The 14,248-nt window shown below is 36.0% G+C and overlaps 1 protein-coding gene across 1 annotated transcript in view; it reads right to left on the reverse strand.

The window, feature by feature from the left end:
* Positions 1-14,248, reverse strand: part of KMT2C (lysine methyltransferase 2C) — a 199,030-nt gene that overhangs the window by 130,896 nt on the left and 53,886 nt on the right. The window contains exons 5-7 of the mRNA XM_025378764.1: positions 12,758-12,920; positions 4,511-4,682; positions 2,559-2,673 (exon numbers count right to left, since the gene is read on the reverse strand). Of these exons, the coding sequence (XP_025234549.1) occupies positions 2,559-2,673; positions 4,511-4,682; positions 12,758-12,920 (450 nt within the window). The remainder of the gene's footprint in view (positions 1-2,558; positions 2,674-4,510; positions 4,683-12,757; positions 12,921-14,248) is intronic.

A 14,248-nucleotide genomic window follows, 5' to 3' on the forward strand; every position in this document is an offset into this window, starting at 1 on the left:
GAAGGTAATTTTTTAAGTAAATATATATTTTTAAAAGGGTGTTGGGGCGGGGGGGACAGGGACTCACACACATCTCCCAAAGCTTTCAGGAAGGAAAAAAAGGATTATGATTAAATTTTTTAAAGGAAGATTTTTCTTGTGACAGCATAAACTGAAAAAACTGAAGAAAATGTTTTCAGAGTATAAAAAAGAAAAATTTGTAATATGAAACATTATACTATGCCAAATTCTTATAGTCTAAAGGGAACAGTCTCTTTCAGACATGTAGGGGTTCAGAAAATTTGTAATTCTTTTTAAAGGAACATAACCAAGACTCCGAAAGATTGAGGGTAAAGTTGGAATTAACAGAGGAAATATATTTTTTGCAAGAAAATTGTGTCAAGGTTTATAATCTAGGTTAATCAAATCAAACAGAGAAAAGGGGAATAAAAACTTCATTTTCGGTGGGGAATGGGAGAGGAGAAAATTTATATATTTAACATTCATAATCATTTACATTCACAAAATGAGATTCTGAATTATAAATCATTGCGGGAAGTAAAAGAAGAGAAAAATAGAAAGAAATTGTATGAACAATTTTGCCTCAAAATAGCCAAGCATTTCAATTACAACCATCAATCCAGATACCTCTATTAAGCTTTTCAAAAGATACATTTAAAATAACACAAAAGAATCCAAAATAAAAAGATAACTATTCAACTGGCAAACTAACACCCTACGTGGCCATAGTGTCAGGCAAGACAAAATACCTGCCCTTCCTGATCCCTCAACAAAAAACACATTACATAGAATAAAGAACAATTTTATACTGGCAAAAAGCACAACATACTAACACTGGCCTGACCTACTTGCTAAATAACAGCCACAAGGTATTTGTTTAAAAATATGATAAACTGATAGGAACAATTAATAGTGGTCAATTGTAACAACTTGTTAAATCAACATGTCAAAAATAAGGTAAAAGGACTTCATCTAACTAAATGAAATTAATAAACACAAATGCTACACCTTTAAAAAATCACTGCTTCAAGTATCAAAACATTTATTTTAAAAAACCTACTTTAAATTCTCTGATTAAATGAAATTAAAGCATAAATTAACATACTTCAGCACAACTTAAAAAAAGATAAAGCTGTTCTGTAAGATATATACATACATAAAGTTACAAATACAATAAATTTGGCTTCAGCCAAAGCTATAGCCTAAGGTAAACTTACCGTCTTAAATGTCCTTTTTCCTTAGGGAAGGAAAGAAAATGAATTACAAATTCAACTTCGTATTAGAAGTAAAAAGGCAAGTAGAGGAACTGAGTGAAGAGTATAAATATGCAAATCAGTCAAACAGCAGAGTTTTTCCTTTCCAATAAGTCATTCAGCAAGAGAAGGAATCTGAACTACCTGAGGAAGCAGGCCAGAGGTCATCACAATTCTTCAGCCCTCAGGCTCCACTCCCCAGGTAGCCACAGCTGAGCACAGTTACCCAGCAGCTCTTTTTTTCCCCAGGAGAGAAGGCCCCTCCCCTCAATCCCCACCACTCAGGCAGAAGCCTAATAGAACTTGCTGAAGACCACAATAGAACCTGGTAATACGGCTTTCAGCTCTAGGTCCAAACCTCACTGGCAGGGGCAGGGCGCAGGTGCGGAATCTCTGCTTCTGCAGCCACCTCCTCCCCATCCTCCACCCCTTCCCCCCCCGCCCCCCCCGCCGCCCACCTCGGGAACCTGAGGTTCTGGCCACATCACCTTCCTTTCCCAGGCCCACCGCCTCCTCACTAGAAAAAGCAATTCCAAGAAGGGCAATGACGATGCTGTGCCTTCCACTCCTGCGCACAGGCCATCAGGCCCTCTCCAGCTCCAGGAAAAACCCGCTACAGGCCCATGCAGCACCTGAGGGTCATCTCCATCCCTCAACCTCTTAACACCAGTAGCCCAGGAAGACTAAGCTTAAAAGCTAAACCACATCTCGGATTCCAAGGGTCATCTCCACCACCCCACTGCCCCCCACCCGGCTCTGAACACCTCACCCTGGAGGGGCAGAAGCCAAGTGAGGTAGGAAGTAAGTTAATAAGTTCATCGGCATATTTTATAATAGCTCAAAATTTTAAACAACCCAAATGTTCACCAACAGGTGATTCAATAAACAAATTGTGGTGTCTCCAGCACTCAGTAATAAAAAAGAACCACTACTGACCTGTGCAGCAATATAGACGAATTTCAAAATAATTACACTGAGTTAAAGAAGCCAGACCAAAAACGAGTATATACTATATGAAGCTTTTATTAAACATTCTAGGAAGTGAATACTAATCTATAGTAGAAAAGCAGACTGGGAAGACAGAGGTGTTTGAACAGCCGCAAAGCAAGCCAACAGGCACCAGGAAACTTTTGGCGGTGATGACTATGTTCATTATCTTGAAGAGTGTACAGTTTATTGTATGTCAATTATAAGTCAATAAAGCTGTTTTTTAAAAAGCTGATGGTAATGTATAGATGTGAATAGGTATCCGACTCGTCTGTTCTCTATATAAAACAGAGGATTTTAAAAAAATAAACAACTTACTTTGCATTTCCAGCCATTAGTTGGTACTGATTTCATAACTGGTTGAAGACAAAAAGTATGATACCCTTTGTCACACGTATCACACACTAGCATCTTGCTATCTTCTCCCGATTGTCTAAAAAATAAGATAGCATTAATGATGCCTTATCTTTAAACTTACGTTTTGTAACATAAGTATTCATGAAAATAATCAGTCCTGGGAATTGCACAGTTCATAAATACCTCAGTATCTGTTTTGTCTCTGCAGATAATAACAGAGGTAACCCTGCCATAAGGATTACCTCCTAAATGGTAATCTTTACTCAATGTTCACTTATGGTTAACTTGCTCTAGCCATTTTAGGATTCCTGCAAAGGAGGAAGAGTTAAGGCAAGATGAACAGCCTCTGGTCTTTTCTTTTAGAATATAACTTTCGAGAGGAAGGCGCTATAACTGCTAGGTGCTACTGTGTGGAAAGGAACAAATCTTGAAAAGACACTGTCATATAATGTAAAGACGATCAAGTTTGGCATCAGATTTCTGTTTGTATTCAGGCTGCTGTTTTCTAGCTGTGTCACTGAACAACTTAGACTAAAGCTCTCTGAGTTTCAGGTATAAAACGGGAATAAAAAAGATTACTGTGAGAATTAAATGTAATGCAGGTTCAAGTGCTCAGAATGTCTATTAAGCAATTAAATGCTGAATAATTATTTCAAAATACAAACCTTGTCATAATTATTAAGAATTACAGTTGAAAACCTAAAACCTTTCTCTAAACACTCTTCTGCCCCCAAAGATTAGGCCCCTGTCCGATAGCATTATCTCTGTTGAGATTTTTGACTATTAATCACTTTCAGATACTATGATTTTAATGTCAAGAGGAGGGAAAAGAAAAAATGGGGAATGCAAGAAGAGTTGAGAGAGGAATCTCTGAACGAAATCTGGGGGATAAATAGAAGTCAACAGGAAGATGGGTCAGTTGGCCTCCCGTTATTATTCAGTTCAACCTCGACATAAAAAGTCACGTTTTATCTCTTCAGCTACATGGAAAGATCTTGGAGAAAAAGTACTCTTCCTTCAAGTTCTTTCAATCCTTCCCAAGAAACTGAGTGCAGATACAAGGTATCGAATAAATGTTTACTGATATTTTATCTAATTTTTACCAAAATATGAAGGTATGTAGTCCTATTTATGTCACATAACTCTAAGATATCAATGCTTATTTCTTATCAAATTAAATAATAAAAACAGACTGATCATGGCAGTTGGGCATAATTCTTGCTGGTTACAACAAAAATCCTCAGCCTGTAAATGAAGATGCTGGTAACATCCCCAAATCATCGAGGTCATTAGAATCATGGGGGTGCAAGGGGAAATCACAGAAAAGACTGGAGAAATGACCAAGAGATTAAATACAATAGGAAAAGATAACCCCCTTACAAATTTGTAAATGCCACATATTTCGTTTTGGAATTATGCTGACCAGGACCTACTCAAGGTGGCTTTTAGAGAGATGCAGATGTACATTAAAATAATAGAAACTGTCCTTCCTGGAATGGAAATTCAAACACATGACTGATTTTTTGGTTCAACTCTAATTCTTCTACTTCTGTAGTTAGAGGTTTAAATCCTATTAAATCTCCTCCCCAGTCCCCCTTAAGAAAAGCTGCTTTATTCTTCTAATGCATGTTTTAAATTGTTAACATCGCTTATTTTTTAAATTGTTGGCAAATTTAAATTAGCTTTTTAGACAACCAGAGCAATTTAAATTATTAAAATCAGTTTTGTTTAAACTTCTTTCAAAATAATATAAATGTTAATATCCAGTAATGTTTTAAAGTATGATGAAGTCACTCTGAATGAATATAGCTAAAATATGAACAACCTTTATTATACTACACAAACCTTTAGCACCTAGTAATAGGATCCCTCTTAAACTCAATACACAGCTTTGAATTGAAATTAAAACTTACTTGCAGTTCTGGCACACTTTGCACTCAGGACATTGCCAACCTGCACGTTTTAATGGAGTAACCGCTATATCCAGGCACATTCCATGATAGTGCTGACCACAAGTAGTACAAAAGAACTGATCTAAGAGGTCTCCCGGGCTGTCGCACACTGCACAGTTTGCATCTTCCTTTGCTATAATTAACAGTAAAACAATGAAATTGTTGTATAAGAATTTAAAATTTTTCTGACTTTACAGTAAAATCAGTCAAAAGGATTTGCATCATGAACCTTTCAGACATTTGAAGTTATTCACATTGAATTGTCATCTAATCAGAAAGACGTATCAATAAAAACACTAGGGAATTTAATCTAAATGTAACCACATTAAATTTAATCGTATAGTTTTGCAATTATTTGTGGCTATATCTACTTGAGACCATAAGCAGTTCTTTAATTTTCTATTCCTAATGCCAATGATAATGCTGGATACCTAATTAATGCTCAATATATGCTGACTGGAAAGAATCAAACAAGGAAAATACCAACTGAGAAACACTTTGCAGTGTAACATAAACATTTTCTTTGAATGTTAAATTTATTTTGAAATTACAAAATCAGATAAGAGATAAAATCAAGAAACATTAGTATCAATTAAACTAAGATGCTTCTTAAGCATAAACAGACTATTCAAATCACATAAGGGCTTTTTTTAATTACTGGAAAATGTCCTGTGTAGAAGAACATTAAAGACAGAAGCTACACATTCATACATAAACAATTACTTAATATACTAAATTATATATTCATCAATATTAATTTCTAGTTGTAAAAGCATTAAAATCCACATAATTATGGACATCATCCATCCCTAAATGTGGATTAAAACAAAATGTACTAACAGTTCTTTTAACATATAAAACAGAAAATAAATATAAGGATAAAGTGCCCTGCCAAATATACAATTAAACTTATGCATATTGAAAAATAAGAAGGAAAATAATTCTAAAATCATACCAATCTTAGATAATATATAAAAAAAATGCCTGTATATAACAAGTATCACAAAGTATATGAATCTTTTCATTTTTTGAGGGTTTGATCATTCCTATTATTGACTCATATGTTCTTTCTTTTCCAGTCAAGCATATCATACCAACCTTAGATAATATATACAAATATGCCTGTATTTAACAAGTATCACAAAGCCTATGAACCATTTTTTTTTCCTTTTTTTTGAGACCGAGTTTCACTCTGTCACCTAGGCTAGAGTGCAGTGGCGTGATCTCGGCTTACTATAACCTCTGCCTCCCAGGTTCAAGGGATTTTCATGCCTCAGCCTCCCCAGTAGCTGGGATTACAGGCATGTGCCACCACACCCATCTAATTTTTATATTTTCAGTAGAGACGGGGGTTTGCCACATTGCCCAGGCTGGTCTCAAACTCCTGAGCTCAAGCAATCCTCCTGCCTCAGCCTCCCAAAGTGCTGTGATTGTAGGTGTGAGCTACTGCACTCAGCCTTTTTTCCATTTTTGGAAAGTTTGGTCAGTCCTATCAATTCCTCTCTGACTCATACGTCCTTTCTTTTCCAGTCAAGCATCTTAAAACAGAGTAAAAATATATTTCCTTTATTTGTACAGGAGTCTGCAAACTTTTCCTGAAAAGGGCCAGATAGTAAATATTTTAGGCTTTGTGAGCCACAGCAGTCTCTGACAAAAAGTCTACTTTTTGTTTTTATTTACACGCTTTTAAAAATGTAAAAATAATTCCTCGCTTGAGGGCAGTTACCAAAAAACCGGCTTCAAAATTTGGACGCTGGCTGGACCTCTGATACATTTCACAGAGGCTGGCTTAGCACCTACTACTCATCTGAAGCTACTTGAGTGAGGCTGCCAATGCACACAGGAAACCAGATGGTTACGTTTTAGTCTTTGGGTTTTTTTTTTGCACTTTGTAGCATTTGCATTTCTAACCACTTCCACATTAAAATGCCCCCTTCCTTAGTTTCTATCATGGCAACTCTCTCCCAATTTCTCCTTAGGTTTTCCCCTACTTTCGTCTCATCCACCTTTGTTGGCTGGCTTTTGTACCTATGCAATCTTTCTAAATGCTGGAGTTTCTTAGGATTTCATCCTTTTCCTTCTTTCCTAATCCCCCATAGTTTCCCTTTGTGATCACATCAACTCTCACACCATAAAATGCCACCATGATTCCCAAATCTATACTATTGGCCCTAGAATTCTTTCGTAAGCCCCAAACCTTTATTCTTCAAGTCTTACTGGATCTCAATAGCCAGATGTTCTAATAATATTCCAACTCAACTGCTCAAAAGTGAAACTTTTTTAAAAAACCAAAACATCATCCATTTTTCTCAAGAATGGATAAAGGCAGAAACCTTAGTATCATTGTTGACACAGAACTCGGCCCTGACCCAACACATCCAGCCAGATCCCAATTCTTATGTATTAAACTTCCTATACGTCGTTCTTCCTTATATGTTTATAGTTTAGTCTATCATACTAAGTTGGTGCAAAAGTAATTGCAGTTTTTGACATTACTTTTGATGGCAAAGACCGCAATTACCTTTGTACCTACCTAATATTCTGTCTTGCTAATTGCATTATCTTCTGCATCAAACCATCCATAGTTATGGTTCTGACATCCTCTCTAAATCATTTTCTACACATCCAGAACAATCTTTCAAAAATGTAAATCTATTAACCTCTGTATAAATTAAAACTCTACCAATACCTCATTTTTCACCTAAAAGGAAATCAGAATTTTCAAGCATAAAGCAAAAAGGCCCTTATCTCCCTTTCCGACTGAATCTTAGAACAACTCCCTATTGTGTGGTCATGGTGGGTTGTCTGCCACGCACCTCACATAACCTGCTATTCATGTTTGTGAATGTTTGTGTGGTTGCACACATTCTGTTCCCTCTGCTTGAAATTTTGTGTTTCTGTCGAGCTCGCAGCCTTCAAAACTCTGCTCATGGCTGGGCACGGTGGCTCATGCCTATAATCCCAGCACTTTGGGAGGCCAAGGCAGGTGGATCACTTGAGGTCAGGAGTTCGAGACCAGCCTGGCCAACACGGTGAAACCCAATCTCTACTAAAAACACAAAATTAGCAGGGTATGGTGGCACACGCCTGTAGTCCCAGCTACTCAGGAGGCTGAGGCAGGAGAATCGCTCGAACCCGGGAGGTGGAGGCTGCAGTAACTGGAGTTTGCGCCACTGCACTCCAGCCTGGGCGACAGAGTGAGACTCTGTCTCAAAACAAACTCTGCACATTATTTCCTGAATACCTATTACCACACCCAAATATTATCCATTTAGTTGTTGAATATTACATTTTCCCATATGCTTATAAGAAACTTCTGTTACATAATCAATTAATTACAGCACAACTCTGTGAATCCTTGAAGGACAGGGGCCTTAACTTTTTTAACTTTGTATCCCCAACTGCCTAACATGAATCAAGTCTTATTGAACATATTTTAAGTGAAGGACTTAACTGCTAAAATCACTTTTAAATGGCTCCTAAAGTGACAGGCATTTAAAATAAATCATTAATCTAAAAATGAAAGCGTCATAAATTAGTTCATTTTTGATAGAAAGGACATAATTGGGATAATTTATTTTTCTTAATATTAAAGAGTACCAGTATTTATCTTTCAAAACATGTACATTTAAAAATTGATCTCTTTTTGCTCACCTTAAAACTGTTTAAAAATTAGGGGAATACTCAACTAATTATCAGAAACTAATTATCAGATAATCAATTCATTTTTCTATTATACTTTCCTAGGAACACTAAAATGCTTCTGTGAAACTTCCTAGAGTTTGCTCCCCTGACACTTCAACTTGCCATGGCAGCTACTAGGGACATGTGGTTTCTGAATAAGTGAAATGTGATTAGTTCAAATTGAGGTGTGCAGTAAACATAACATTCACACTGGATTCCAAAATCTTAATAGGGGAAAAAAGTCAAGTCTCTCAAAATTTGAAATATTACTATTTTGGATGATTGAATTAAATAAAATTTATTACAATTATTCCCAAATGTTTCCTTTTACTCTTTTTAACATGCCGACTAGAAAAATTACTTATGTTGCTCACATTATATTTACACTGCACAGCACTGTTTATACAACAAAGCCCACTCTGCAACAAGACAACTGTCACTGTCACAAAACTCACTTTTTTTTTTTTTTTCTTTTTTTAGACGGAGTCTTGCTCTGTTGCCCAGGCTGGAGTGCAGTGGCCAGATCTCAGCTCACTGCAAGCTCCGCCTCCCGGGTTCACGCCATTCTCCTACCTCAGCCTCCCGAGTAGCTGGGACTACAGGTGCCCGCCAACTCGCCCGGCTAGTTTTTTTGCATTTTTTTAGTAGAGACGGGGTTTCACTGTGTTAGCCAGGATGGTCTCGATCTCCTGACCTTGTGATCCGCCCGTCTCGGCCTCCCAAAGTGCTGGGATTACAGGCTTGAGGCACCGCGCCCGGCAAAACTCACTTTTTAAACTATGATGATTTCCACCAATTCCTTACTGACAACCTTGCTGTGTTACTGGATTACTATGGATCACTGGTAATAAATTAGTCAAAGAAAAACATCCATGTAATACATCTGGTGCAAAAACACCTAATATGCCTTCCTTATGTGAAAAACAATAATCTTTAAAAGCACTACACAAACAAATGAGGTTGGTTCCAACCCTCCCAGTCAGGGAGAAGATGTGTGGGAATACTGAAACAACCTTTTGGAGGTCATGTATAAGAAGATTATCGATACTACTAGATAGCTTTGGTGTCATGTCAGAAATTAACTATGTATATTTAGAAACACATATGTCTGTAAGCCAGAGACATTAAGTTTAAATACTCAACTAAGAAATTTTTCTTTAAACAGCTGAAAAAGCAAAAAGTCAGGCTATAACTAAAGATAATTTAAGAGGGGACAGGAGTAAAATCCAGGTCTACGTGGCTTCTAAGATCAGGCTCTTGACTACTAATCAAATTGACTCCTCAGCAAACTTCACTACTCATCAATGAAAGTGATGAGTATTTGAGTATACACAAAAGTAGACATGAAATGCCAACAGTGGCATACAATGAAGAAGCTAAATGAAGTAAGGGGAGCAAGGTTCTTATGGCAGAAGAAAAGTGAGAGGAAACAAAATAATCATCTTTGGAGAAAGTCATTTCCTAAGAGACAGCTGAAAAAAGAGAAGAGGGAAATAAAAAAGACAAAAACATTGAGCTTAAATTAGAATGGAGCTTATCATAGATCCTTAAGCTTGATGAAGCTATTGCTTAAGAAAGTCCAGACAACATGTAAGAATAAAAGCATTGGTGAACAGCAACAAAAGTTAAAATAGCTGTCATATAGTGTGAATTTAAGAAGGACCAAATCGGCATTGCTTTCTAATTTCCATCAAACCCTATCATCTGCCAATTTTCATTACTGGCAGGACACTGTGCTGGGTGATTTGCCTATGAAAGGGAATCTCTGGAAAGAAAAAATAAATCATGGATGTCATTCAAAGAGGCTAGACCATATCATTGGCAGGTAGATAAGAAAGGTCAGAGGACTGACAGAATTTAGGGTAAAAGAAAAGCAGCAGGACTTAATGTCAAGAAATACAAAGATAACCAAAGAAAAGAGGCTGGAGTTAAAGCTTAAGTGAAGTAAAAGGAATTAAGCTAAATGATGAGTAAATACATTGAGGAACAGGGGGTGAATTAAGATATGTAGCATTTCCATGTTTAAACCCTGCAAAGACTTCTCACTGCAGACTGAATAGAACCCAAACTCCTTCCCTTGCTTACAAGGCCTACATGATCTAGCTTTTGTTCGCCTTGATGATGTCTCTACTACCCACCTAGTAGGCTACTACGCTCCAAGTAAAATGACATGCTATCTGTTCATGAATCATGCCAAGTCCATTCCTCAAGGTCTGTGTAGTAGTCTGTTCCCTCTCCCTGGAATGCTCTTTCCTCCTGGTCAGGAGTTCAAGACCAGTCTAGCCAACACAGTGAAATTCCATCTCTACTAAAAACACAAAAAATTAGCCGGGTGTGGTGGTATGCGCCTGTAATCCCAGCTATTTGGGAGGCTGAGGCAGGAGAAATCACATGAGCCCGGGAGCCGGAGTTTGCAGTAAGCCGAGATCACACCACTGCATTCCAGCCCAGGTGACAGTGCGAGACTCCATCTCAAAAATAAATAAATAAATAAATAAATAAATAATCCCAGAGAAATCTAATTTAGTCATTTAGGCCTTGATTTTACACCACTGACTTAGTTTGAAGGCTGTTATAAGAACCAGCTCTATGAAACTGATATTTTTCTACTACAAGGTGGCTATACTTTAAGACAATTTTTCATTGCATTGTATCAAGTGACGTCTTATTATATCATTATATCAAGTGACGTCTTGCTATAAATATTAAGAATCAGATTAAGGGTTCATATTTCCTTCTTTGTACTGACTGCTAAAAAGGTATAGGGCCAAATTTGTGGTTACGTCTAAAATTATATTTTGGGGGGGAGTCTCTATTACCTTCATATTTATCCTATCTAAATTTTCCATTGTCAAATTTCCTTACTTATTTTTAGTTTTATCCTATTGCTCATGTATTTTTATGAGTCTCTATAAGTCTATTTTGGAAAAAGGCAGAGTACTCATAATTTTAGTATATCTTTTAGCTTTATGTTGCCATAAACCTTTCATTACATACATGATCAACAATAGCAAATTATCTCACCTCAGTACTTATTCTACTATTCTGCAAACTGATTTATGATTGCTAACATTAACTGAAGGTATACACTATTAGAACACAGTTTTCAGTAGAAAGTAGCACTGCCATTAAGTAATAAAATGTTCTAACATTAGGAAAACATTCTTATAAAAGTTTGCATGTTGTTTACTGAGGTCTAAAGCATAACTACAAAAGGCTGAATAAAACTCAGATGCTTACACACACACACAATTGTTTGATTGAGATGACAAAGTCTATTTATTATACCGCCCAGAATATAATCCACAGTTTACGTACCTGCTGAAGTCACTTGGTACATAAACAGTAGCCGTACCAGTTGCTGGGCATGGAAGTTATTTTCTTCCAGATTTAAGAGGGTGCATCCAAAGCATTTTAAAACTCTAAATCCCTTATTTATTCGCCTAAATATAAGTTAAAATTTAAGTTTGCCTTGCTTATAATTTGTCTGGACACTAGGTTACTAAGGGCAGTATGATTACATATGTGAACACAAAATAATTTTAACAGAAAATGAAATCATTGTACGAAACAAAGATAAGGGATAATGATCATGTAGACGAACTGTATTTGAGATTAGTTTAAGCCTGGGGTAACTATGTTTATGTTTCACAGACCTGGAGAAGACAGGAAAAAAGCTTTTATCAACATTGCTAAGAACAGGTAAAAGTTAACATTAGGTAACTGAGAGGTGACATAAAAAAGATTGAATAAAATATCACGGAGATTTCATGATGAGATTGGAAATTCAATAGACTACAGGAAAAAAATCCCAAAACATACATGCTCACTGGGAAAACACATAGTAAGAAAAAGGAGAAATCTCTCTTCAATGATACAATAGTAAAGAGTTATAATTTCCTGTATAATGTAAATTTCAAGCACTTAAACATTTTCATTGAATTATAAAATACTATTTGGAAAAGAAAGAAAAACTGCACAACTGCAGATTACAGATGACCAAGATAGACGAATCATGAAAAGGTGCTAGCAGAGATTTCTGTCACACCTATCAGGGATACACAATTTCTAAGAATTTCAGAAGTGTTTGTGTTCCTATTAATGTAAATCCTGAAATAACACCTGAATGAACTGTATTCTAATTCTTCAACTGGATGGCTTTTTGTGTAAAAGATGTTGAATACTGATTAACTTTTTAATAAATTATTTTATAGTATAAATTAGAAATACTGCATAGTCAGTATTTACGTCTTTCTACAGTGGTTTTTAAAATGTTTTAAGAATAAAAAAGTATGCAAACTTTATTTGATTTTTCTGAGGAAATAACTTTTTGGATTTAACTTCAATGAAACCATTGATAACATTTCCCTCCCCAAGGATCTCTGGCAAAGATCCCTCAGATTTTAAAGATTATGTATTATTACCTTTTAATACAAGTAGAATAACACTCAGGGAATTTACAACATTTGTTATTGTAAGTACATTGGTTGAAGGTTTTAAAAAATCTATCCGTAGTAAACTTACATCTTTCAGGAGCTTGGTCAATGTGTTCTGGACAAAGCAGGAAGATGTGACTGAAATCCTGAAAGGTGCCGGCTCCTGCAGCACAAGGATAATGATACATCTGGGTACATTTCTCTTCACAGCATTTGATAGTGGCTCCAAGGTGCTTACAAAATGCACATCGCTGAAAGGGGTAAAGGAGAGAAATCTCTTTATAAAACCTTGAAAAGGGATATTCAAATATAAGCTGGGAAGGTGTAAAAAACTCTCTGTATATCACAAGTAAAACAAATTGAACCTGCAAAATATTAAACAAAGGATTAGTTAAAAATAACAAAATCTACATTACTCAATTTAGTGCTTTGTGTGCTACCAACTCATCCTTCCATTCAAATTAGAAAGTTAGAATTTCACTTTTTCCTTATATTTTCAAAAATAAATTCTGAAGCATTTTTGAAACAAAAACCTAAAGATTTTTTTAAAAAGCAAATAGTAATGTGGTTAAAAGGGCAGGTTTCTATATTGAGGATTATTATAAAGTTTTTAAATCCCACCAAAACCAGTAACAGGAATATATATTATTTATGAGACACATTACTATTTTTTACCCAGCCTAGAAATAAATACAAAATAAACTCATCAATTATAAGTTAACGGGGACACAAATGGTTAAAGACTCACACACAAAAAATTACATACTTCAATGCAGCAATCAATTTCAAATTTCTTAACAAAAGATGGAAATGCGGGGGAAAAAATTAGTCATCTGGTATCTTTCCCATTTCAACCCGCCTCCATTATCTTGCAAGTGGTAAAACACACAGAAATAAGCCCCAAACAAGAGGGGCAGTCTAGGGTAAGTGAACACATAAGAAGTCAGAACAAATTATCTAAAATGTTGCATTTACTTATTCAGTTTTCCCTTAGAATGATTCATAAACTCTTCCTCATTCTCCCAAGTCCACTTTGAGCATCATTTTCTTTGAGCAGAGTTTGATGGACCCTGTACCATACAGTATGAAATCTCTCTGTGGGAAATGCCTATCTAATATATATGTTTGTTTACACCATTACATGATCATTGTTTATATTTTCCTCTTCCTAGTCCAAGATCCTTCAATCGTGGTGCCATACTATCTTTGTATCCAAAGCACCAAAAATGCTGCTTGATACAGGTCCTAATAGATAGGTGTTCCTGTTTATAGATACCAAAAAGACTTAACTTTTGGTGATCTTGTTTGTAAGTGTGGCTCATAAATAGCTTAGTTGAGATAACTGGAGCCTCATGTAACAGAGACAGTTGGCCCTGCTAACATTACTGTGGATATCTTCACATGTTACTACACTGACTCTATATTCTGCTAATTACCCAGAAACTACAGTAGTTAAAAGTATAATTGTTTTCAATGTTTTATGTATAAATCTGTATATCACATAATATCAAACTCTTCCTCACTGTCATCAGTCCACTGCATTGAATCAACATAACAAAGCTAAGTGACTCTTGAGGGC

The sequence above is a fragment of the Theropithecus gelada genome, chromosome 3 (genome assembly GCF_003255815.1).
Source record: "Theropithecus gelada isolate Dixy chromosome 3, Tgel_1.0, whole genome shotgun sequence".
NCBI classification, from domain to species: domain Eukaryota; kingdom Metazoa; phylum Chordata; class Mammalia; order Primates; family Cercopithecidae; genus Theropithecus; species Theropithecus gelada.